This window comes from Rousettus aegyptiacus, unplaced genomic scaffold (genome assembly GCF_014176215.1).
Source record: "Rousettus aegyptiacus isolate mRouAeg1 unplaced genomic scaffold, mRouAeg1.p scaffold_m13_p_5, whole genome shotgun sequence".
In the NCBI taxonomy this organism is placed as follows: Eukaryota; Metazoa; Chordata; class Mammalia; order Chiroptera; family Pteropodidae; genus Rousettus; species Rousettus aegyptiacus.
Window position 1 is genome coordinate 75,755,809 of NW_023416308.1, and position 27,489 is coordinate 75,783,297.

The 27,489-nt window shown below is 34.9% G+C and overlaps 1 protein-coding gene across 8 annotated transcripts in view; it reads left to right on the forward strand.

The window, feature by feature from the left end:
- The window catches only part of C2CD3 (C2 domain containing 3 centriole elongation regulator), a 108,443-nt gene that overhangs the window by 17,376 nt on the left and 63,578 nt on the right, over positions 1–27,489 (forward strand). For all 8 annotated transcript variants that reach the window (XM_016161429.2, XM_016161432.2, XM_036221348.1 and 5 more), the window contains exons 6-11: positions 9,073–9,205; positions 9,657–9,782; positions 17,705–17,852; positions 21,389–21,543; positions 22,139–22,348; positions 22,834–22,946. In XM_016161429.2, coding sequence (XP_016016915.2) covers positions 9,073–9,205; positions 9,657–9,782; positions 17,705–17,852; positions 21,389–21,543; positions 22,139–22,348; positions 22,834–22,946 — 885 coding nt within the window. The remainder of the gene's footprint in view (positions 1–9,072; positions 9,206–9,656; positions 9,783–17,704; positions 17,853–21,388; positions 21,544–22,138; positions 22,349–22,833; positions 22,947–27,489) is intronic.

A 27,489-nucleotide genomic window follows, 5' to 3' on the forward strand; every position in this document is an offset into this window, starting at 1 on the left:
TGGCTGGATCATACAGTAGATAAATTCTTAGTTTTCCGAGGAACCTCCATACTGTTTTCCATAGTAGCTGTACCAATTCACAGTCCCACCAGCAGTATATGAGGGTTCCTTTCTCTGCATCCTCTCCAGCATTTATTACTTGTCCTGTTGATTATAGCTATTCTAACAGGTGTGAGATGGTATGTCATTGTGGTTTTGATTTGCATTTCCCTAGTAGTTAACGATGGTGAGCATCTTTTCAAATATTTGTTGGCCATTTGTATATCCTCTAGGGAGCAGTGTCTGTTCAGGTCCTTTGCCCACTTTTGGGTTGGAGTGTTTGTTTTCTTGTTATTGAGTTGTATAAGTTCTTCGTATATTTTGGATATTAGGCCCTTATTGGAGATGTTGCTTGCAAATATATTTTCCCATTTGGATGGTTCTCTTTTTACTTTGCTGACGATTTCTTTTTCTGAGCAGGAGATTTTTAATTCGATATAGTTCCATTTATTTATTTTAGCATTTACTTCCCTTTTGAGGCCAAATTCATAAAATCCTCTTTAAGTCCAAGGTTCTTGAGTTTAGTTCCTATGTTTTTTTCTATGCATTTTATTGTTTCAGGTCTTATATTCAGGTCCTTAATCCATTTTGAGTTCATTTTGGTACGTGGTGATAGACAACAGTCTAGTTTCATCCTTTTGCAGATGACTTTCCAGTTTTTCCAGCACCATTTATCGAAGAGGCTTTCCTTTCTCCACTGTTTGTTTTTGGCTTTTTTGTTGAAAATTATTTGCCCATATAAATATGGGTTTATTTCTGGGCTCTTGATTCCGTTCCACTGGTCCATGTGTCTGTTTTACTGCCAATACCAAGCCGTTTTGATTACTGTCGCTTTGTAGTGTAATTTGAAGTCAGAGTAATGCCTCCAGCCTCATTCTTTTTTCTCAGGATGACTTTGGCAATTCAGGCTTTTTTGTGCTTCCATACAAATCTGATGATTATTTTTTTCTATTTCTTTAAAAAATGCTGATGGGATTTTGATAGGAATTGCATTAAATCTGTATAATGCTTTAGGTAATATGGTCATTTTAACTATATTGAGTCTTCCAATCCAAGAACATGGGGTATCTTTCCATTTTTTTATATCTTCTTTGATTTCTTTTAATAGGGTCTTGGAGTTTTCGTCATATAAGTCCTTCACTTGTTTCATTAAATTTATTCCTAGACATTTTACTATTTTCGTTGCAATTGCAAAAGGAATTATTTTTTGCACTTCTTTTTCTGACAGTATTATTAGAGTATAGGAATGCTATGGATTTTTTAATGTTGATTTTGTATCCAGAGACTTTACTGTATTTGCTTATTGTTTCTAGTAGTGTTCTTGTGGAGTCTTTAGGGTTTTCTGTATAGAGAATCATGTCATCTGCAAATAGTGACAGTTTGACTTCTTTTTTCCTGTTTGGATGACTTTTATATCTTTCTCTTGTCTGATTGCACTCACTAAGACTTCCAATGTTATATTGAATAAGAGTGGTGATAGTGGACAACCTTGCCTTGTTCCTGATATTGGAGGCAAGGTTTTTAGTTTTTCACCATTAAGTCTAATGTTGGCTGAGGCTTTGTCATGTTTGGCCTTTATTATGTTAAGGTACTTCTATACTGATTTTGTTAAGTGTTTCAATCGTAAATGGATGCTATATCTTGTCGGAGGCTTTTTTTGCATCTATCGATATGATCGTATAATTCTTATTTTTTAATTTGTTTATGTGGTGTATCACATTAATCGATTTGCGTATATTGAACTATCCCTATGCCCCTGGGTTGAAGCCCACTTGATCGTAGTGTATAATCTTTTTAATATGTTGCTCTATTCGGTTCACTAGTATCTTATTTAGGATTTTTGCATTCATGTTCATGAGAGATATTGGTCTATAGTTTTCTTTTTTTGTGTTATCTTTGTCAGGTTTCAGTATCAGAGTAATATTGGCCTCATAAAACGAGTTGGGAAGTATTGCCTCCTCTTTGATTTTTTGGAAGAATTTGAGGAGAATAGGTATTAAATCTTATCTGAATGTTTGGTAGAATTCTCTGGTGAAGCCATCTGGTCCTGCACTTTTTACTTTTTGGTAGGTTTTTGATTGTTTCAATTTTTGTACTGCTGATCGGTCTATTTAGATTTTCCAGATCTTCTTGATTCAGTCTAGGAAGATTGTATTTTTCTAAGTACTGGTCCATTTCTTCTAGGTTACTAAATTTTGCGTTACATACTTTTTCATAGTATTTTTGTATGATCCTTTGTATTTCTGTGATATCCATCATAATTTACCCCCTTTCTCCCTGATTTTGATTATTTGTGTCCTTTCTCTTCTTTCTTTAGTGAGTGTAGCCAGGGGTTTGTCAATTTTACAACCTTCTCAAAGAACGAGCTCTTTATTGCATTTATTTTTTCTATCTTTTTTTTTGTTTTCAATTTCACTTATTTCTGCTCTAATTTTGATGATTTCTTTTTTTCTGCTGATGTTAGGCTTCATTTGTTCTTCCTTTTCTAGTTTTTTAAGATGAAGCATTAGGTTGTTCATTTGGGCTCGTTCTTGTTTTTGGAGATAGGTCTCTACTGATATGAACTTTCCTCTTATGACCGCTTTTGCCATGTCCCAAAAGTTTTGATATGTTTTACTATCATTATCATTTATTTCTATGTATTTCAGGATTTCTCTTTTTATTTCTTCTCTGACCCAGTATTCTTCATGTAGCATGTTGTTTAATCTCCACATATTTGTGGTTCTTCCCACTTTCTTTTTGCAATTGATCTCTAGTTTCAAAGCATTATGATCAGAAAATATGTTTGGTTTGATTTCAACCCTCTTATATTTGTTGAGTCTATCTCTGTGTCCCAGTATATATGTTCGATTCTTGATAATGTGCCATGTGTGCTAGAGAAGAACGTATAAGCAGCTGTTCCGAGATGGAAGGATCTGTAAGTGTTGTTATTTCCTTCTTGATTTTCAGTTTGTATGATCTGTCTACATCTGACAGTGGAGTATTTAGGTACCCTACTACGATAGTGTTTTGGTCTGTTTCTCCCTGTAGTTCTGTAAGTAATTGTTTTCCATATTTCGGAGCTTCCTGATTGGGAGCATAGATATTAATAAGTGTTATGTCTTCTTGGTGCATGAAGTATTCCTCAGTATCTTTCTTTACCTTTTTTTAATTTGAAGTCTGTGTCATTTGATATTAGTACCACTACTGCTTTTCTCTGAATGCTATTTGCTTGAAATATCATTTTCCACCCCTACACTTTGAATCTATAAATATATTTGTCTTTGGAACTGAGATGTGTCTCCTGGCGGCAGCATACGGTTGGGTTTTGTTTTTTCGATGCATTCTGCAACTTGGTGCCTTTTTATTGGTGAGTTCAATCCATTTACATTTAGGGTGATTATTGAAATATGAAATCTTTTTATAACCATTTTATCTTTTGATAAAAAGATAAAAGATATCTTTCTGGGAGCTCAGTGTTTCCATTGCTTCCTTGTCCTTATATTTCTGTTTTCTTTATTTTGATTGGCTTTTGTGGGTTTTGCCTCTGGGTCTTCTTGTTTTATGTTATATATTTCAGTTCTGAATCTTTGGTGTGTGGTTACCATTACGAATATGTAAAGGGTAGTGTTTTATATATATATATATATATATATGTATATATATATATACACACACGCACACACACACACATATATATATACACACACAGTCGTCCATTTTCTTCTGCGTGTGCCTTATCTCCATTCCCTTTTGCAAATTTGGATCTTTGAATCCCTCCCTTTTCAGTCGCTGTTGTCTCAATTTGTCTCTATGTATGCTGAACATTCATGACTCTCTTGTTATAACAATTCTCTTTTTATTATTTCATCTTATAATGCCCTGTTCTTAGTTAGGGTTGCATTCCTCTGCTTCTATTTGCCTGATAGTCACTTTACTCTTAATTATGGTTTGTTTGTTTTTTTTCATTTTTTTTAGATGAACTGACCCCTTTCAGTATTTCCTATAGTGCAGGCCTCGTAGTGGAGAATTCCCTCAATTTTTGTATGTCTGGAAAAGTCTTAATTTCTCCTTCATATCTAAAGGAGAGCTTCGCTGGGTACATTATTCTAGGCTGGTAGTTCCTTTCACTTAATAGTTTAAATATTTGATTCCATTTCTTTCTGTCTTGTAAGGTTTGCACTGAGAAGTCCAAGAATAATCTAATGGTTTTACCTTTATAAGTTGCTGTTTTCTTCTCCCTGGCTGCCCTGAGAATTCTGTCTTTGTCATTGATTTTTGATAATTTTAATACAATGTGTCTTGGCGAAGGCCTTTTGGGTTGAGATAATTGGGGATTCTGTTGACTTCTTGAATTCCAAGCTCCAGCTCATTCCTTAATTTGGGAAATTCTCACCAACTATTTGTCTGAAAATGCTTTCTAGTCCCTGCTCCTTTTTCTCACCTTTGGCAATTATTCTTGTTTCCTGACGGTATCAGCTAGTTCTTGAATTTCTCTTTCATTGTTTTTCATTCTTAGGTTTCTCTTCTTTCTTCGGATTTAGTTCTGTATTTCTGTCTTTGACATCACTGATCCTTTCCTCCATTTGGTCAACTCTATTTACCAAGCTTGTTATTTTATTTTTCAACTCTTGCAGTGTGTTTTTTATCTCCAGAAGATCTAGTCTGCTCATTTAATTGTTTTTTTAATTCCTGAAATTGTTGGTATGATTCATTTTGGAACTCACTGAGTTTTTTTCAGAAGTGCCATCCTGAATTCTCTGTCATTTAAGTCACGTATCTCTATGTCTGTAAGCTTATTTTCTGGAGATTTCTTTCTTTCTTTCTTAGATACCTTGTCACCTTGGTTGTTCATGGAGTTTAATGGACTGTTCCTGGGCCTGGGCAATAATGGAAGTGTATTCTGTTGTTTTTCCAGAAAGAAGATTTATTATATAAAGGTCTCTCTTTAGCCTGCTGCAAAGAAGGCGCTTTTCTTTTGTTTTTCAGTAGGTGGCATCTAAGCCTCTTGGATTCCTGCTTTATATAAAGCCTAAATATCTTTTTTATTTTCTTGTAGATATTTAATCACACTTGCTACTCTCAGTTTCAGTCCCTGTCAGTGTCAGCAACAGTTTTGGTAGCGTTTGCTCAGATTCCCCTGGGGCTCCACGGTGATAGGTCTTGGAGGGCATGGGGGTGGGCGGGGCCCTCTGGATTGGGGGTTGAAGGCTGTGGCTCAGCCTCAATTTTGCAGCCTGGGCTGGTAAAAAACAACTATTTTTCTCCATAGTTCTGTCCCAATTCTCGGCTTTCTGCCCTAATGACTGGGCTCCATGTGAGTTAATAGTCCAGCCTGTGCAAAATGGGAAAGGACAGCTTCAAGAGGTAGTGAATTCTATATCACTGGAAATAGTCAAGCACAGGTTGGATAATCTTCTGATGGGACTGTTACAGATTAGATTAAATGATCAAGTAGACATATATTATCCTTAAAGGTCTCTTCCAACCAGAAGATTATGGAGGACTAAGATTAAGTGGGCCACTTTAATAAGTAGGTCTTAGAGCTGAGGTCATAAGAGGGATATAACAAATGCATAAATATAATTATCTTCCTGGTCCTTCTTTATTTTACTAGCATGATACCAAAAAAAAGGGGGATACAGAGCTAAATTAGTCATCCAGCTAGCATTTATGAAAAACTAACTATACATCCTGCTTCTAAGAGTTGGGCATTTAGAATAGATAGCTAAGAGCTGGAACAAAAAATCAGAAGCTTTATACCTCCCTGTGTTTAGCAGTAGCTGTTCCCACAACATGTAGGAAGTAAACAAGGGGAACATTTGACCTGAACTCACTTGAGTACCCTTTCTTTGTGTCCAGGAAATAATTATTGAGTTGAGGAGCAGGAAGATGCCATGTTAGCTCTTATACTGTAAGTACTAGCTTCCTCTAGAGATGGGGAGATGAGATATTTTTCTCACCATGACTTAGACTTTAAAGAAGCTTTGCCAAGAATGGCTGTTTCAATAATGAAACTACTTGGAAGCCAATGAATGGACCACCTGTGCTCAGATTTGTCTAACTTGTTCTTCTTAATGTTTATTTCTTTCTTAAAACCTGCTTTTGGAAGGTATCTTTTGAGTGCCTATTTTGTGTCAGTTATTGTTTTGAGTATCGGGGTTAGAATGATAAAGAAGATACAGACCCTGACCTTAAGGAATTCAGTGTAGTAAAGGAAACAGATTCTAAAGCAGACACAGTACCCTATGTGTGATACAGTGGAAGTATTTATTAAAACATTTTTATCAATGCCTGATATATTCCAGGCACTGTACCAGGGACCGAGGATACAAAGACCAACAAGAACCATTCCCTAGCCTAGAAGTGTATGGGGTGAGATAGATAATTATAACACCGCATGATAAATTCTTTGATGGAATTAAATACCTGGAGCTTTGAGAGCACAAAGGAAGTATGCCTGTGGTTTCTTTTTTTTTTTTTAATAGTCTATGCTTACATACACCTGTTACATGTATCACAATAGCATTATATCAAAAAATAATGTATGTACCTTAATTAAAAAATACTTTACTGCTAAAAACTGCTAACCATCATCTAAGCCTTCAGCAAATTGTAATCTTTTGCTGATGGAGGGTCTTGCTTCAGTGTTGATGTCTGCTGACCGATCAGGGTGATGGTTGCTGAAGGTTGAGGCGGTTGCAGCAATTTCATAAAAGAAGACAATGAAGTTTGCTGCATTGATTAATCCTTCCTTTCACTTGAACACTTAAGGTGCCATTGAAGGGGTACTAATTGGCCTAATTTCAATATTATTGAGTCTTAGAGAATAAGTAGGCTTAAGGGAATGGAGAGAACAACCAGTCAGTGGAACAATCAGAACACACACATTTATTAAGTTCACTGTCTTATATGGTTGTAGTTTGTGATGCTCTAAAAGACTTACAATATTATCATCAAAGATCACTGATCACAGATCACCATGACAAATATTATAGTGATGAAAAAGTTTGAAATATTGTGAGATTTACTAAAATGTAACACAGAAACACAAAGCGCGCAAATGCTGTTGGAAAAGTGGCATGACAGACTTGCTCAACATGGAGTTGGCACAGATCTTCGATTTGTAAAAAACAAAAATGCAATATCTGTAAAACGCACTAAAGCAAAGTGCAATAAAATGAGTATGCCTATATAAGGAATATATCGAAATGTTAACAATCAGTATTCTTGGGTGTGGCATTATTGGGTATATTAGTTTCCTATTGCTGCATAGCATATTACCACAAACTTAATAGCTTAAAACAACACCCATTTATTAGCTCACAGTTCTATAGATCAGAAGTCCAGCAAGGTATGGTTGGGTTCTCTGCTTAGGGTATCACAGGGTGAAATAAATGTGGCACCAAGCTAAATTCTTACCTGGAAGCCCTGGGGAAAACATCACTTCCAAGGTCATGTCTTGTTGACAATTCTGTTCCTTGCAGTTGTACAACTGAGGTCCCATTTCCTTGCTGGCTCAGCCAGGGGCCTCTCTCTGCTCCTAGAAGTTGCCTGCATTTTTTGCCACATGGCTCCTTCCATCTTCAAGACAGCAGTGACACCTTATATTTTTCACATGCTTCAAACCTCTGACTTCATATCTTACACACAGCCAGAGAAAACCTTGTTTTTAAAAGGTTCAGGCCCACCAGTACTCTCCCTGTCTTAAGGCTGACTGATTTAGAACCATAACGATATTTGCAAAATCTCTTCACAGCAATGCCTAGATGAGTGTTTGAATCACCGGGAGAAAGTACGTGTACACCAGAGCCTGGGGAATCTTGCAGAGGAGCGACAGGGGCTATTTTAGGATTGTGTCTGCCACAGTGTGTGATCTTTATTTTCTTATAGTTTAGTTGTATATTTACATTATACATTGAACATATGATATTTCAGGATTTGGTTTTTTGTTTTTAAGCTATATTTTGAACTCTTTATACTAACAAATACTAGATGTTTAGGATGTATTTAGCTTTTTTTTTTTCCTTGACCTAACCATCATATCTTTATAGAAGCTATAAAAACTCCAGACTAAGGGACAGGCACTTGATATCTGTTCTTACTTACCTTCTAAGCAACTGTAGAACTACAAGAAAGTAATATTTTCTAGCATTCCTTGAAATAGTGATACTGGTCCTAAGCTAAGAACTAAAGTGGGGTCATACATAATATAGTGGTTAACATCATAGAATATGGAGTCATCCTGATTATATAGCTATTGTATACATAACTTGGGCAAATTACTTATCCTCTGTGCCTCAATTTTTTTCAATCTGGAAAATGAAATAGTAATACCTATCTGAGGATTGTTGGGAGGATTAAATCAGTTAGTATACTTAATACACTTAGAGTAGTACCCTGTACATGGTAAGCGTTCAAAAAAAGTTATCTGCTAAACTTATTGTTCTTGTTACTTAGGGATAGGGTCAATTTTACCTATCAGAAAGTCTGAGGACTTCATCTTGACTTTTCTGTTAACCCATTGTATGATCTTAGACAAGTCATGGAAATTTTTTGGCATTCTTTTCTTCATCAATGAATGTATAAATTTGGAATAGATTATCACAATGGCTCCTAAAACTTTACTAGTATAGTTGTTAGTGTTTCTCGAATAATAATGACATCAAAACTGTTGCAAATAATAGAATTCAATAAGGTATCTAGATGCAAAAATAATATATATACATTACTAACCTTATTACTTACAAATACCAGTTGTAAGAGTCCATGCATGCATATAATGACTCCTATGAGTCGGTCAGTCTTTTTGGAATAAAGACTTCATTCACTGCTGTAATACTAGCATCTAAAACAGTTCACATAATAGATGCTCAGTAAATATTTGTTGTAAAACGAATGTTCTCAAGGAATTCTCAAGCTAGTGGAGAAGGCAGATAAGTAAGCCATTACAATACACTGTGGTAACCCCTGTGATAGAAGTAAAGGTGCCAAATATTGCAAATATTTCTGTTGGGTTTTAGATTTTCCCCATTCTTCTTTTACCCTCCTCAGCCCTGTTGGAACAAGGCAATAAACTACGTAATGCCATGGCAGTTTCTGCATTGAAATCAAGCCCAGATACTAGCATGTTGTTGGATGAAGTTCGTCCTCCTATGAAGGAAGATTTTCTTAAAACATCAACACAGTAAGTTATGGGATAAACATGAACCCCAACAATTTATTTTTCAGTAGTTGTTAACATATCTTTTTGTTAAGTTATGGCCTAAATAATTTTGGAAATGTTTATCAAATAATTCTTAATGTGGTAGGGAAAAAGCCTAAACTAGGAGCTAAGATACTCAAAATCTAGACCTAGTACTAGCACTTACTAAATATAAAATGGCTAAATTCTTTGCTCCCTCTGAACCAGCATGCTTGTATATAAAATGGGGATATTCTCTCCTTCCTCTTACAGAAATGAAATGAGATTCTAATGTAGGAAAGGGCTTTGTAAATTGTGAAGTTTTATGTATATCTAAGGTAATATGTTTAAAGTATGTTAGATTTTCTTTTGAACCATCTGTTAGCTCAGTTAATTCTGATTTAGACTTTTCCCATATGTTAGCTACTCAGAAAGTTTTTTTTCCATACCTTAGAATCAATGCCTTGTCTAAGAATCAATTGAAAGACCACATTGAAGATCACCTCCCTCCGAATGAGAATTCATTTTGGAAACATGACACAAAAGCTGATACCAGAGCCATACAGCTGCTATTGGGCAGGTAAGAGCTCTCAGCTAGCTCTCTTTCTTTTAAATTCTATCTTTGATTCATTATGTACATTGTTAACAGATTTTTCTTCATAAAATAGCGCTTCCTTAGAAAAACCAAGTCATTCTCTTGCTTACTCATTGTGTACTAAATAAAAATCCAGTCAATAGCCTTTTTTTCTTAGCCTCATTTTAAGAATAGTCTCCATTACACCTTTTCATTCGTATCTCCCAACTCCATCTCCACCATTAATATTAGCAGGGTATAATGAAAAGAGCATGGAGTTTACAGAGACACAATTTGAAATTTGGGGGTCTGTCTCTTATTACCTATGTGGCTTTTGCAGTTAGGTAGGAAAATAAATAAAAGGGTTTCGAATTGGAAAGGAAGTAGTAAAACTATCTCTGTTCACAAATTATATGACCTGGTATGTAGAAAATCCTAAAGAATACACTAAAAAAATAATTAGAACTAATAAATTCAGGAAGATTGCAGGATAGAAGATTAAAATACAAAAATCAGTTGTATTTTTATATACTTGCAATGAATAATCAAAAAGTGAAATTAAGAAACAGTTTATTTACAGTAGCATTGATAAGAATAAAATACTTAGGAATAAATTTAACAAAAGTGCAAAACATAAACTCTGAAAACTAAAACATTGAAATAAATTAAAGAAGATCTAAAACTTGGGAAAATCCCATGATTCAATGCAGTCCCTATCGGAATCATAGCTGTCATCTGTAGAAATTGACAAGCTGATTCTAAAATTTCTGTGAAATTACAAGGGACCTGAATAGCCAAAATAATCTGAAAAAGAAAAAAGTAGGAGAATTTACACTTCCCTATTTTTAAACTTAGTATAAAGCAACAATAATCAAATCTGTTTGGTACTGGCATAACAGACGTGTGAATCAATGGAATAGTCTAAAAATAAATCATATGGTCAGCTGATACTCAACAAGGGTAGCAAGACCATTCAGTAAATAGTCTTTTCAGCAAATAGTGCTGGGGCAGCTGGCTAGCCACATGTAAAAAAATGAAGTTGGATCCTTACCTCAAACCATGTACAAAGTTAACTCAAAATGGATCAAATAGCTGAATAGAAGAGGTAAAACTACAAAATTCTTTGAGGAAAACAGAGATAAATCTTCATGACCTTGGATTTGGGAAAGGATTCTTAGATATGACACCAAAAGCACAAGCAACAACAAAAAATCTATTTACTAGACTTAATCGATATAAAAATGTTTGTACTTCAAAGGATAGTATTAAGAAGGTAAAAAGACAACCACAGAATGGGAGAAAATGTTTCTAAGTCTTATATCTGATAAAAGATTATATCTTAGAGTATATAAAGAACTCAGACAGCTTAATAATTAAAGGACAGATAATCCAATTAAAATTATGGGCAAAACATCTAAATAGATATTTCTCCAAAGAAGATAGTCAAATTACTAATATGCGCATGAAGAGATGTCTTTTACCATAACACCATTAGTTATCAGGGAAATGCGAATCGAAACCACAATGAAATACTACTTTATACACAGTAAGATGGCTAGAACCAAAAGTCATATAGTAAATGTTGGTGAGGATGTGGAGAATTTGGAAACTTAATACACTGCTGGCAGCAGTATATAATGGTACAGCCACTTTGGAAGATAGGCTGTCAATTCCTCAAACCATACATAAAGTTACCATATAATCCAGCAATTCAGCTCCTAGGAATAAACCTGAGGTAAGTGAAAACATAAGGCCATGCAAAAACATGTACATGAATTTCCATAGCAACGTTATTCATAATAGTCAAAAAATCAGCTGATGAATAGGGCTTTTTTAAATATGGTATATCCATACAGTGGAGTATTACTTAGCCATTAAAAGAAGTATAATGCTGATAACATTCTGCAGTACGGATGAACCTTGAAAAGATCATGCTAAATGAAAGAAGTCCATCACAGAAGAATACATATTTTATTAGTCTCTTCGTATGAAATATACAAAATAGGCAAACCTATAGAGAGAGAAAGATTAGTGATTCCTTAGATCTGGGTGTGATAGAGATAAGTGATGAATAGCTATAGGATATGGAGTTTCTTTTTGAGTTGATGAAATGTTCTAAAGTTGACTGGTGATGCTTGTTTGTATTTGTAAATATACTAAAAACTGTTGAATTACTTGCTTTAAATGCATGAATTATATGTAATGTGAAGTATATCTAAATAAAGCTGGATAAGAAAACATAAGATTAAGAATCTAGCACATTGAATGAAAAAAGACATCCCAAGATACATGATCATGAATTTTCAAAATACTGGGTATAAAGAGACAATCTTAAAAGCTTCCAGAAAGGAAGAAAAGAAAAAAGGTCATATATACAGTATCGGAAATTGGAATGACATCAGATATTCCAGAGAGTTGACCAACATGGTGACATAAGAGGTTTCTCAGCACACAGAGCAATTCCTTTGAAAGAGATCCAGACAATAAATGAACAACTTCTACAATTAGACAAATGAAAAAATACCATTGAAATGGGTAGGAAAGGCTAAGACACTCTCACCATAAACCCCACTCCATGACAGCATCATACAGTCAGGAGAGAACCCCGACTCTTAGCTTTTCGAACAAAGGATTTGGACCTCACATCTAGTGCTCTAACTTAAGACTACCACCAGAGAGAGATGGGTCTCCACAACACCTAGTTCTGAAAGCTGATGTAGCTTGTGTCCATAAGACTCACAAGAGTATAGCAAATAAAGAAGTAATTCTTAGCAGACATGTGAGCGCTCACCATGATGCCTGATACCAAAGCCAGACAAGGACAATGTAAGAAAAAATGACAGGCCAATATCCTTGAAGAACGTACATCTAAAAATCCTAAACAGAATATTAGCAAATCAAAATCAATAATACATTAAAAGCATTATACATTGTAATAAAGTAGAATTTATTCCAGGGATGCAAGTATGATTCAACATCCACAAATAAATAAATGTAATACACCATATTAACAAAATGAAAGGTAAAAGTCATACAATCTCAATAGATGCTGAAAAAGCATTCGACAAAATTCAACACCTATTCATGATAAACCCTCTCACAAACTGGATATAGAGGGAATGTATCTCAACAAAGGCCATATATGACAAGCCACAGCTAATATACCCAATGATGAAATTCCGAAAGCACATTCTCTAAGATCAGGAACATACAGATTTCCAATCACATCACTTTTATCCAGTGTTGTACTGGAAGTCCTAGCCAGGGCAATTAGGCAAGAAAAAGAAATAAAAGGCATTTAAATTGGAAAGGAGAAAGTAAAATTGTCACTACAGATGACGTGATATATACAGAAAACGCTAAAGTTGCCACCAATGAAACTATTAGAACTAATTATCAAGTTGAGTAAAGTTGCATGATGCAAAATCAATAGACAAAAATCAGTTGTGTTTCTATACAACAACAAACTATCAAAAAAGAGAAATTAAGAAAACAAGTCATTTGTAATAGCATCAAAAAGAATAAAATACTTAGGTATAAGTTTAATAAAGTAAAAAATCTGTACACTGAAAACTTTAAGACACTGATGAAAGAAATTGAAGAGGACACAAATAAATGGAAAGATATTACGTGTTTATCAATTGGAAGAATTAATATTGTTAAAATGTTCACACTACCCAAAGTGATCTTTAGTTTCAATATAATCACTATCAAAACTGCAATTGCATATTTTGCAGAAATGGAAAAAACAACCCTAAACTTTGTATGGAACCACAAATGACCCTAGATAGCTAAAAAAGTCTTGAGAAGGAACAAAGCCGGAAACATCGCACTACCCAGTTTCAAACTATATTATAAAGCTATAGTGATCAAAACAGTATAGTATTGGTATAAAAACAGGCACATAAAGTAATGGAACAGAATTGAGAGCCCAGAAATAAACCCATTCATATATGGCCAATTAGTTTTTGACAAAAGAACCAAGAATACTCAATGGGGAAAGAATGGTCTCTTTGATAAATGTTGGAACATGGATAGCCACATGCACAAGAATGAAACTGGACCACTGTCTTACATTGTATACAAAAGTCAACTCAAAATGGATTAAAGACTCGAACATTTGACCTGAAATCAAAAACTTCTAGAAGAAAACCTAGGGTGTAAGCTCTTTGACATTAGTCTTAAAAATTTTTTGGATTTAACACCAAAAGCAATAAAGTAAAAATAAATAGGTAGAACTACATGAAACTTTAGTTTCTGTACAGTAAAGAAAACCATCAACAAAATGCAAAGGCAGGTTTTGGAATGATAGAAAACATTTGAAACCACATATCTCATATGGGGTTATTATCCAAAATGTACAAGGAACTCATTCAATTCAATAGCAAAATAAAATAGCTCAATTGAAAAATGGGCAAAGGACTTAAATAGACGTTTTTCCAAAGAAGACATACAAATGGCCAGCAGGTACATGGAAAGGTACTCGACATCACTAGTCATCAGGGAAACATAAACCCACATTGAGGTATCACTTCATACCTGTTTGAATATCTGTTGAATATCTGTTATCAAAAAAAAAAAAAATGTTGGTGAGAATTTGGAGAATAGAGAGTGTTGGCGGGAATATAAACTGGTATAGCCACTATGGAAAAAAGAATGGAGGTTCCTCAAGAAGTTAAAAATAGAACTACCTTGCGATCCAGCAATCCTACTTCTCAGTATATATCCAGAAATTAAATCATCATCTCGAAGCGATATCTGTACTCTTATGTTCGTTGCAGCATTATTCACAATAGCCAAGGTGTGGAAACCTAAGTGGTTGTCATTGAGTAAATAGATCGAGAAAATGGGGTGTGTATGTGTATGTGTATAATGGAGTGTATTACTAGTATATTATTCAGTTTTTAAAAAGAAGGAAATTTTGTCATTTATAACAACATAGATGAACATGGAGGGCATTATACTAAGTGAAATAAGCCAGACAAAGACAAACAATGTATAGTATCACTTAGAAATGTCTTGTAATCCTGTTTTACTTTTAAAATAGGTATATGTATTCTTTAATTTTAAAATATTTAAGAAGGAAAAGAGGAACATGCTGGAATTAACAATAAAGAAATTAAAATAAAGGAATTTTTTAAAAAGTCAGATTCATAGAAACAGTAGAAAAATGGTTTAGAGGAGTGGGAAAATAGGGATTGCTTGATAAACTTTCAGTTATAAGGTGAATAAAGTGTGAGGTTCTAATGTATAGCATGGTGACTAGTTGATAACACTATATTGTATAATTGATATATGCTAAGAGAGTAGAGCTTAAATTTCTCAATAACAGCAAAAAAAATATGTGAGCGAGGTGATGGATGTTTTAATAAATTCAATGGGGAGAATCTTTTCACAATGTATATGTATATCAAATTATCACATTGTATACTTTAATATCTTATCATTTTGTCAATTATATATATCTCAATAAAGCTGGAAACAAGCATAAACAAGACTGTTCCACAAGATCCAGGAAGACAGTGGAGAAATGCTTTCAGAATTCTAAAAATTCTGAATTTTCAACCTCAAGTTCCATACCCAAACTATCAATCAAGCGTGAGGGCAAAGTAAAAATGTCTTTATACATCTAGGGTCTCAAAAGTTTACCTCTCTTGCAGTATTCCTCAAGAAAGTACAAAGCAATTTTTTTGACAAAGAGAATATAGGAAGAAAGTGTAAGAGTCTAAGAGGTAGGCGATATGATACAGAAGAAAGGAGGTTTAGGATCAGTGTCATGTTTAGAGACAAACATTTGTTACAGGAGCTGGACAGGGCTTCAGTAAGGATATTTCTAAAGAGGGGAGACACATTTCTCCTGTGTTTGACCAAATTGAGAGGAAATTTTCAGTTTTCTTAGACAGTTCAATAATAAAATAATAGGCACATAAAAACTAAGTCGATGAAAAGTAAGGCAGTTATTAAACCAAGGAAAACTAGAAGTTGTATAAGAAAGTATAAAAAGTATACTTGGCTCTGATATAACGTTAACTTTGAAGATTGACAACAAAAAATTGTAATATAACGAAATTGAAAAGGTGAGTTAAAGGGAAATCTGTGTCCAAGAGTAGTGGTATAAGAGTAGATTCTTCATTTTTCATAATAGGAAGTCCATAAATCATTTAGAAAAATGAAAAATCAGCAAATAACAGTACGAAGGTAAATATCAGAATAAATATCTTAGGGAGTTGAAAGTGATTACCTCTAAGGAGGCAGGCAGCTACTGTTTTTTATTATGTCTTGTAATCCTGTTTTACTTTTAAAACAGGTACATGTATTCTTTGATTAAAAATAAGAAGAGGAAAGTGCTGAGAGTGAGCAAATTCCAGCTCCACACCAACCCCTTTTTTGCACTCATACTTCTGTCCTCCAAGCTGCACAGGAACCCCACGCCTCTAACCTGTTCAAAATAGCTCTTACCTTTCCCAGTTTCTGATATAAGTATGTCCCAAATATTGTATGGAGGGAAATGGCATGCCCTTTTAATGTGTCATAGACAATAGAATAAATTCAAAGACATATTAATTTGGAAAAAATAAGCAAAAAATAGAGAACTATATATACTGAACAGTGGAGATCTTGGTAACTCTAAGGGTATGCAAGGTGAGGGGGAACAGCAGGCAACTGAGTACGGGGAGAGCCATAAGTGGCAGGTGAGAATTATATAGAATACCAAGAAATAGAGCTTCAAAAAGATGCAGTGCTCAGAAGCTGCAGCGAAACCATGTGGATTAGGAAGTTGCTAGCTGGGTTTTGGCAATTAGTCATTCTAACCTTAGATTTTACTATAGAGCAGTGGTTCTCAACTAGGGGACAGTTCTCCCCCATCCCCCACACCATGGGACATGTGGTAGTGTCTAGAGACATTTTAAGTTGCTGGAAGTGGAGGAGTGTTACAGGCATTTGGTGAGTAGTGTTCAGGGATCCAAAATGCACAGGATAGCTCCCGATGACAATTATCTGACCCAGCATGTCAATAATGCTAAGATTGAGAAACCCTGCTATAAATTAAGGAAATTACTGAGTATCTGTTGTTCCAAAAAAATATAGGAATGTGATCTAATTTGAAGGTAGTTCTTGTATACTATTTTCTTGAGAAATTAAAGAATGGGGAAAGTATAGCAGCTAGCTCAAAAGGAAAGCAAAGTTGAAAGAATAATTGCAATGCTTAGCACAGTGCCTAACATATATTAAATATTTAATAAGTATTTTATTACTAAAATGTGTTTAAGAATTTGATAAATTTATTAATAGGTGTTCATTAAGTACTAGGTACTATAGAAAGAAAAACGAGTAAAATATGCACATACTTGTATGCTTATCTTCCTTATTAGTTTATAAACCGTAAGTAGGGTATCTGTTTTACTCACTTCTGTATCCCACATAGAACTAATCTTGCCATAGTTAACCCTAAATACACATATTTTTGCTTAATGGAAGACGCTCATTTATGAATTAGCCATTCTCCACAAAAACAACATATAACATTTAACTCATTGAACTATATTAAGTTATTTCCTTTTTCTTCCTGCTAGATTATAAGCAACACAAGGATAGAGCAAGTTTGCTTAGCTATCTCTTTATCATTCAGGACCTCATATCATGCCTGGCACATAATAGGTGCCCAGTAAAATGTTTGCTAAATAAATGAATGAGATCATAATCAGTGTCAGTAATGTATTTTTTGAATACTACCTGTTGGCATCCCAGAGGAGGGAGAATATAATATGAAAACATTTATCACATAGTCTTCTGTTTATGTGAGTCTTCTGTTTAACATATCTTCTTCCATGTTTAGAACTTCAGAAAGTTTTCCCTAAAAAAAAAAAAAAAAAGCTCAGCTGAACTTCTTTTAAAGTTTTTCTGCTTTGTTTTTCTTACCTCTGCAGTGCCGAATTATCCCGAGGTAATTACTGGGATGGGCTAGGCTCTCCTCCAGATTCTCCATCTCCTGGGAGTGATGTGTATTGCAGCAGTGAGCCAAATGACCCTCAGTATGACCAGAGTCTCCTGGAGAACTTATTTTACACAGCACCTGTAAGTCATGGAATCTGAAGCTTTGGGAATTAGGGAACGCGAGTGTAAATAACATTAGTGGGTGCCAGCACGTTACCACTTCCACATAGAAAGCTGTCCATTTGACATACCCTATCTTATTTAGTTATAATAACAACCTGAAGAAGAAAGTATTATCCCTATTTTACAGATGAGGGGACAAGCCTAGTAAGAGTAAGTATTTTTTCCAAGGACACATAGTAAATGTTAAAGCCAGGATTCAAATTCAAGTTTACCTGAGTCCAAAGCTTATTAATATATAACTTCCTTAGAGCTCTTCTATACCTTTAGAACTACTACCCTTGACTGGTGTCTTTTCAAAAATTTCCAGAAACACCTCTACTCACAGTTGACAATACCTCTATAAACCCTTAAGACAAGGCATTCTCTTTTTAGACAGTTCTAGCATTTTCAAAGTTCTTATATCAAGCTATATGTTCTATTCATTGATTTAGCATCTTCTAGGGTCTGTATATAAGTTCAATCCTTGTTCCACAATAATCATTCATATTTATGAATATTGGTGTCATTCTCCTGATTTTCCTTTTCTCCAGGTCAGAAAAAAAACTGAGATGGAAGATAGTTTATACCAGTTTAGTGGTAAGACAGCAAGAGCTACTAGGGTTCAGAGGAAGGAGAACATTTACATGAGATTGTCTGGAAACAGCATCATGAAGAATAAAAGGTTTTAACTGAGACTTGAAAGATGTGTCTGGAGAGATAGAGAAAAAATATAAAATGGGAATAGAAAGAATGACCTATCTAGAGAAGCAGTTTGTACACTACAAGGTATCTAATTCGACTGGGTGAGAATTCGTGTCACAAACAACTTGTCAATAAGGCAGGCTAGCACATTGCAACCAGTCTGTGAAAGCCTGGGAAATGGCATGATCAAAATGGTGTTTTAGGAATGTTAACCTAGCAGTGATGTAGGGGGCCAAGCAGGAGAATAACCAGAAGCAGATAGGAAGCCATTGGGTTACAGGAGGTGTGAGAGCGAGGGAGAATCTGAATGACAGTGGTAGCAATGAGATTAGAAAGGAGATAGATTTAAAAGACATTATGAATTGTTAGGATTTCATGACTTCTTACCTTAAAAATCATCACTGAAACTGTTTTACCTGTAACATATTGCAAAGAGAACTTAGATTTATTACACATTTTCTGTGTGCCAGGGAATTTATGTTATCCGTTATTTATTGAGTACTGTACCAAACGTTTTAAACTTATTGTTTTAATTCTTTTTTTAGCTCCATTAGCTAGTGTTATTTTTACATATCTTGAAATAAAAGCTTAGAGACATTAAATACCAGTAATTAACTTGCAGAACTAGAATTTTTACCCTAGTCTGTCTGGCAAAAAGCCTGTGTTTTTCTACGTAGACCACACCATGCCATCAGCTTGAGCATGGCATTAGAATTGGATCTTGGCTTAACCTCCCTCACCTAGTCTTCCACTTTTGCTCTATACCCACTTGAGACTCCTGTCATAATGATCGTTGCACCTCTCCTCAATCATCTTAGCTTTTTCTATCTTCATATATTTTTCTCATACTGGTCTTTCTATTTTGAATGTTGAAATGCCCTTGTATATCTGGCAGACATCACTTTGTTCTTTAAAAATCAGTTTAACACCTCTATGAAGAAACCATCCCAGACTCCCCAAAGCAGAATTTGTTGCCTGAATGTCCAAATATCTGGCACAGACTTCTGTTTATAGCCCTTACCACATATGATACAGTTCCTCATGAACATGGACATGTCTTCATTAGCTTTTTATTACCAGTACAACAAAGACCTGATAGATATTGAGTATCCAGTGAATATTTAGTGAATAAATGAATAAATGTATAAGTAATTCAAAGTAATCCCCCATGCTATTTAAACAAAGTAATTTTAGAAAATGTTTGTTGACTCAGAGGGAGAAGGAGTGAAAAATTGACCATGAGACAATGGGAAGACCAAGGAGTTAGAATGCTCATGCCTTTCCCCAGGGTCAGTGTTTAATGTTCTTAATATTGAATAACAACCACAGCTTAGAAATCCAGAATTATTGTCTTGCATTTTTGGTTACTGAAATTCTTTTGAGCAACCTACTTGATGTTTATTGTAATTTCCTTTAGCCATGGACCCATCTAGATTTTGATTGTGTTATCAGTAAGCATTTTTAAAAGCTGCCACTTAATTTAAAAAACAACAACCACCACCACCTAAGAACAGAAAGCTTTGTAATCTCACCTTGAAAAAGTTGTGTTGCTTCCTAGAAGGATATTCTGATCATGCTTATTTAACTATTAATTTGTTGCTGTTATCATGGATTAACAAATTATATACTCTGAGATGCTGGAGAAAGGGGAGTTGGAGGTGATAAACTTAAAATGATTTCGGATTGGTCTCCTACATTTATATTAGCAAGGTTTTTGACTACATAACTATAATCAAATAATTAGAACACTGGTTTCTTTATTTTGCATTTTGTGGTAGAAAGGCCTGATCAGTCAATTATGGTAGCTGCCTTTTCTCAAAATAATAATTAATGGGGCTTGACCAATAGTTCCTCCAATAAAGAAATTTGTGACTTACAATAAACAGTTCATCTTAGCAAGATTTAAATCAGAATGAATTATTAGTAGTATGAAGTGGTGGGGGAAAAAAAAAACAGTCTGTGCCTTCATATAGTTGGGTGACATTTTCCCAGACATTTTGCTTCAAACCATGGTAGAAATACAGGCTTTGGAACCTATGGAGATCAAAATCTGCCTTTCCTAAATAGAGCTAGAATCATAAAAAAGCTGCCTAACTTCTCTCAGCTTTCTTACTTGTAAAAATTGAGATAAGGACACATCAAAATGTTATGTTAGAAATACATATGCTACATTTAGCATAGTACCAGATACATAGTAGGCAGTCAATAAATAGTGGTTGTTGTTATTGAGAATTTGAAAGAAGAATCTATTTTTGTTTATTTTCTTTGAACTGAACTTGTAGGTTATTTTCATGAACTTCTGATGACAGTTGACCTTTAAACACCATTTCGAACTTACAGATCCACTTATACACAGATTTTTTTCAATAAACTCAGTCCTTCTTATCTGCGGGTTTCACATCTGTGGCTTCAACAACCTTGGATTGAAAACAGTATTTCAGATCTGTGGATTCCCAATCGCAAATCCAGAAAATACTGGTTTTGATATACAATTGGTTGAATCTGTGGATATGGAGGGCTGACTGTAGTTAACCTTTTGGGGAATCATAAGTTATAGGTGGATTTTCAACTGCATGTGGAGGGGAGTGATCCATACCACTACCATTGTTGTTCAAGGGTCAGCTATTTTTGGTGTTTCTGTATAACCAGGATAAACATGGGATTATCTCCCTAATATTAGTTATCTCTTTAAGACAATGATACATATGCAGAGAAGAATTTGATTACTTTTAGAAAAATGTTTTTATTACCGCTATCCCCAAAGCAGTTATCTTTTAGTGCTTCTCTTTTTGTTTCCTCCTCCCCGCCCATAGAAATCTGACACCAGCATTAGCGATTTCTTCACTGAAGATGATGATATTGTCCCTCCTAAAAAAATGAACCAGTCGAAAGCTCTTGCCAGATCTTCTAAGGTTCTGGAGTCAAAAGATCATAAATTGAAGAAGAGGGCAGCAGGCAAGAAAAATAGGTGAGCCTCTCTGTGAATGTTATTTAGGAGGAAAAGAAAATGAAGATTGTGTTCACAAAATCTAAAGTTGAAATGACCTGTCTTTACCCAACACAATCAGACTGATTGAGTTACTGCAACTCATTAAGTATTTCAGTCCTTAAAAAAATAATAACATGAAAAGATGGCTATGATGAAATGGTTCAGGGAGAAAGCAGAGTTCTAGGTTATATGCATGCTGTATTATGCTTATGTAGAAAATATACATAAGGAAAGCAAATGAAAAGGAATACACAAAAGTAGTGATAGCAATTACATTAAAGTAGTGGGTAACTGAAGTAAAGTCCATATCCCTTGTAGGAAAACTAATTCCATAATATTAGTTTCAGTACTTATGTGGAGATAAGCCTTTAGATTACAAGAATGTTTTCACATTTTTTGAGATTTCTTACGCTGTAGATCAGGACCAGAATTCTGATTAAAGCTGTTTTCCAATTCTTGATAACTAAGATGCTTGTTGCCTTTCCTCTTTTAGACTCTTGCCTATGCAAGCTATATCATTTCACATTGGGCCTCTAAGATCATCTGCCTTACTGTCTGCATGAATTCTTTTCAGAAATTTGGTTGAACAACAGATGGTCTCAAAAACTCCAGAAGATGCCCAAGTGATGGCACTGAGTATAGATAGACTGGCCCTTCTGGGTAGAACGCATTCCGTCAGAATCATCGTCGAAACAATGAGAGTTCCTCCAGATAGTCCTCAGATGACCCCTGGCAAAAAAAGCTTTCCTGGAAGACCACCTAAGGTGACAACAACAAAAAAGCGGTATGTCTCTAACATGAGAAATTGATATTAATGGAAAGCGTCTGATAATAATAATAGATAATTATATAACACTTTAGGGTTTGTAAAGTGCTTTCATATGCATCATTCGGTCAACAAAAATGTATTGAATCCCCCACTAGGTCCCAAGCTCTGTGAGAGAATAATGAAAATTAAGACCTAAAGTCTATTTTCACACACCTTGCAGTCAGTAGGAGAGAGAAACATTTAGATAGCTATCTATAATAGGAGCCAAAATAGAAGTTTTATATTAAACATGCCGTGGCAGCACAAGGAAGGGAAGGGACCCTTTAATTCTGCCTGGCAGGATTGGTAAAGGCTTTGAAGAGAGGAAGTAGTTCCTCTGAGGACCTGAGTTCCTGAAAATAGGATGTTGAAAGATATGTAGTATTTATCAGGCAGAAAAAGAGATTGATTATTTGGTTTATTTTTTAATCCTTTTTTTTTGTTTGTTTTGAATTTTTTAGCACCTTCTTTGTGGAATATCACTTTCCAGTGGGCTTTTCCAAAAATGGATTGGAAAAGACAGCTTTGATAACTGAGGTCGTTCGACTCGCCTCCAGTAAAATTATAGATGGAGGTAAGAGAGAGACTGGTTTTCTGCTCCTCAGATACTTTGGCTTTGGAAGAATTTTTGAATCCTTAATTGCTCATCTGACTCGTATAGTATCATATAATCTTAGAGGCAGAAAGAATTTTGAAGTGAATCTTTTCAAATTCCTTTATTTTATAAGTGAGAAAACAAGTCCAAAGTTGCTACGACTATCCTAATGCGAGGGAATAAGTCAGTAACATAGCTGAGAGCATAACTCACAACTCTTGACGGTTAGATCATGTTCTTTCAACTGTTGTCATTTTTCTTTTCCCTTTTTAGATAATTGAGCATTCTGTTGACTTCTTGAATCTAGCTCATTCTTTAGATTTGGGAAATTCTCGCCCACTATTTGTCTGAAAATGCTTTCTAGTCCCTGCTCCTTTTCCTCACCTTCAGTAATGTCCATTATTGTTATGTTTGCTCTCCTGATGGTATCAGCTAGTTCTCGTACTTCTCTTTCATTATTTTTCATTCTTCGGTTTCTCTCTTCTTCCTTCTGATTTATTTCTAGATTTCTGTCTTCGATATCACTGATCTTTTCCTCCATTTGGTCAGCTCTATTTCCCAAGCTTGCTATTTCATTTTTCAACTCTTGCAGTGTGTTCTTCATCTCCAGAAGTTCTATTTGGTTCCTTTTGAGGGTTTCAGTGTCCTTGTTCTGCTCATCTAGTTGTTTTTTCAATTCCTTAAATTGTTGATTTCAGTCGTTTCGTATCTCATTGAGTTTTTCAGAAGTATCATCCTGAATTCTCTGTCATTTAAGTCGCATGTTTCTATGTCTGTAAGCTTACTTTCTTGAGATTTTTCTCTTTCTTTCTGAGCTGCCTTGTCACTTTGGTTGTTCATGGTGTTTAATGGACTATTTCTCAGTCTGGGCATTAATGGAAGTTAATAAAAGAAGATTTATTATAGAAAGGTCTCTCTTTAGCCTGCTGCAAAGAAGGTGCTTTTCTTTTGGTTTCCAATATATCGCATCTAAGCCTCTTGGCTCCCTGCTTTATAAAGCCTAAATGTCTTTTTTATTCTCTTATAGATATTTAGTCACACTTGCTACTCTCAGTTTCAGTCCCTGTCAGTGTTAGCAACAGTTTCCGTAGCGTTTGCTCAAATTTCCACGGGGCTCCACGGTTATCGATAGGTCTTGGAGGGCATGGGGGGCGGGGCCCTCTGGGTTGGGGGTTGGGAGCTGTGGCTCAGCCTCAGTTTTGCATCTGGGGCTGGTAAAAATCAACTGTTGTTTCTTTGCAGTCCCGTACTGCTTCTCCACTTTCTGCACTGTTGACTGGGCCCTGCTGCCGGCTGCTAAAAGTTCCAGCAGCACTTCCAGACAGGCTGATTAGGGAAGTCGCTGCACCTTCACCCTTCCCCTTCTTCCTGCAAGGAGCTCCAGCAGCTGCGAGAGGCAGCTTCTTTATTTCTCCTAGTCCACTGCCTGATACCTGGGGTTCTGACCTTTGGTAGCTCTTATACACAGATCCCATATTCAGACAATACTGGTGTGCAGTTTGGATGTTTTTTGTTGAGTTTTAGATGTTCAGTTTATTGTTGTTTCAGGGGGAGAGGTCTGAAGACGTCTCTCACTCTGTCATGTTCTCTCTCTTCTCTTTTTAAGAACAACTTTGTCAAGATATAATTTACATGCCATTCAATTTACCCATTTGAAGTGTAGAATTCAATGCATTTTAGCAAATTCAATTATACAATCATCACCACAATCTAATTTTAGAACATTTTCATTCCCCACAAAATAAATCTCATACTTATTAGAATTCACTCTTCAATTGCCTTTTCAGCCCTCAGTACTAAGCAACTCCTAATCTATTTTTTGTCTCATCAATTTTCCCATTCTAGACATTCATAAAAATTGAATTACATATGATTTTTATGACTAGCTCCTTTAATCTATAACATTTTCAAGTTTCATCCATATTTCTTTTATGGCTGTATAATATTTTACTCAAGGCTATACCACATTTTATTTATTCATTCATCAGTTGATGGGTATTTGAAGTGTTTCTACTTTTCGTCTTTAATGGATAATGCTACTATGAACCTTTATGTACCCATTTTTGTATTGACATATGTTTTCATTTCTTTGGGGTATATACCTAATAGTGGCATTGCTGGGTCATATGGTAAACTGTATCTTTTAATTATTTTAAGAACTGTCAGTCTCTCTTCAACAGCTGCTTCACCATTGTACATTCTCATATAAATGTTTAAGGGTTCCAGTTCTCCACATCCTCACCAACACTTGTTATTTTCCAATATATTTTTATTCTAGCCATACTAGTGGGTATAAAGTGGTAGTTCATTGTAGTTTTGATTTGCATTTCCCTAATGACTAATGATATTGAGCATCTTTTCATGTGCTTGCTATCCATTTGTACATCTTCTTTGGACAAATGTCTGTTTAAGTCCTTTGCTCATTTTAATAGTTTTTTATATATTCTGGATATAAGACTCTTATCAGATCTATGATTTTCAGGTATTTTTTTCCCATTCTATGGGTTGTCCTTTCACTTTCTAAATAGTATCATATATAGCACAAAAGTTTTTAATTTTGATGTATTCCTTTTTAACTATTCTTATTGTTGTTGTTTATGCTTTTGGTGTTGTCTTTTTTTTCTATTTTGTTTCAAATAGTTCTAATACAGAAAAGTAAAAGGGTAATATAATAAACACTTATATTCCTGCCATCCAAAGTCGTGGCTGCTTTTCCAACAGATTTTGAGAATACCTTTGCCTGGTTTCTCCAGTTTCATCCATGAACAGTTCATCAGTATTAAGTTTCTTCTCTAGGAAGTAGTTTGAGAAATAAAAGAAAGGACCTAACTTTCCTATACAGTCTGGTAACATTGGAGTTAAAATTTTTTTATTTTGCTTTGTTTTGTTTATTTGGTTTTTGAATTAAATTAAATTTATTTGTGTGGTTCAAAGTTCCAAAGTCTCATTTTTGAAGTCAGACAATGTTGTTTCTTTTATATCCTTGCTAAGATATTTTATGCATATAAAAGCAAATATGTGTATTTTTTTGCCCTCCTCCCATTTTTATTCAGGTGTTAGTGGACCATATACACTGTTCTGCATCTTTACTTTAATGTTATATTTTAGTAGTTTTCATATCAGAAAATAAAGAACTTCCTTAGTCCTTTATGACTACATAAAGGGATTAATAGATAGTCAAATGGGAAAATGAATGTAAAAGCATTGAACTCTAAAATAGTATGGTACTAATAGTAGCATTTATTGGGAACTAAACATCCTATTAAGAACTTGACTCAGTGTATTATATGTAATAATCATTTAGTCTTTAAATTAAAACACACAGAGATGAGGAAAGAAGAAACTAAAGTATGAAAATCACTTAGTTTGTCTAAGATAATACAGCTGGTTTATGGTAAAACTAGAATTTGAACCTAGAATTTTAACTTTTTTAATTCCAAATTGTGTGCTCTTAACCTCTGTCGCTTGTAGTGAATGCATTATTAGTCACAGTGGTTGAGTTCTCCCCATGGCGATCATATGAGAAGTGTGGAAGAAGCATCGAGCCAGGAAATGGAAGACAGAGTTTTAGTTCTCATTATATCACACACTAATTGTGTGACTTTTAGACAAAATCACTGCATCTGCGGGCCTCTCTTAAAAATAATATGGACGAGACTAGGTATTTTCAGGATCCCTTCCAACTTAAAAATTGTTAGCAATTTATTTACATGAATTAATTCTTCCATTATTGCTTTAACTCACTTTTAGTGGTAAAAATGACCTAAAAAAGAAAAAAAAAAACCCATGAACTTAAAGAGCCGAGAATTATGTGAGAAATACGATAATACAAGGCAAAAATGTACCTAGGTAGTAAGGAGAAACCTGTGTGGCACCAGATGGAAATAGGGTTCTGTTTGCATACAAAGGATTTTGTAGTATCCAAAGTGCTTTAGCAAATCTTCTCTTCACACTAGTGAGGTGTAGTGTTGTCTTACTTCCTTTCCCCTTAGAATATAAACAGGTAAACTTGTCTAGTGGGTGTGGGCGTCCTGCACCCAGACCTTTTATTGACAGTTCCTATGTATGGATCCAGATAGCAAGACCCAGAATGTGTCCATGAGTACCAAGAGAAGTAAACAAAGTCAAGAATTAAGATGGGGAACGTGAATAGATCAGTAGGTCAAAATGGACAGTTTGAATGAGTACTAGAGATAGTGGATTCTTCCCGTAACTGGGTCTTTTGTGAGGGTTCTTCAGATCTGTTTTAAGGGTCTAGAAGTGAATGGACTGGAAGATCATTTTACAGGTGATAATTTGTGGCTGAGGTGCTTACTAGTAAGTAACAGAACTTAACTCAGATCAAAGGATTTGAGTTCCATATTCTTTTCTTTTAACCTGTTAAAGCCCCATAGCAGTGAACAGCCTCAAATATTACCATCACCTTATCCCATTTACAGTTGGTATTATAGCAGAAACTCCTTCCCTTTCATCCAAGAAACAGACTCTACCCCACCTAAAACTGCTAACTCACATGAATACC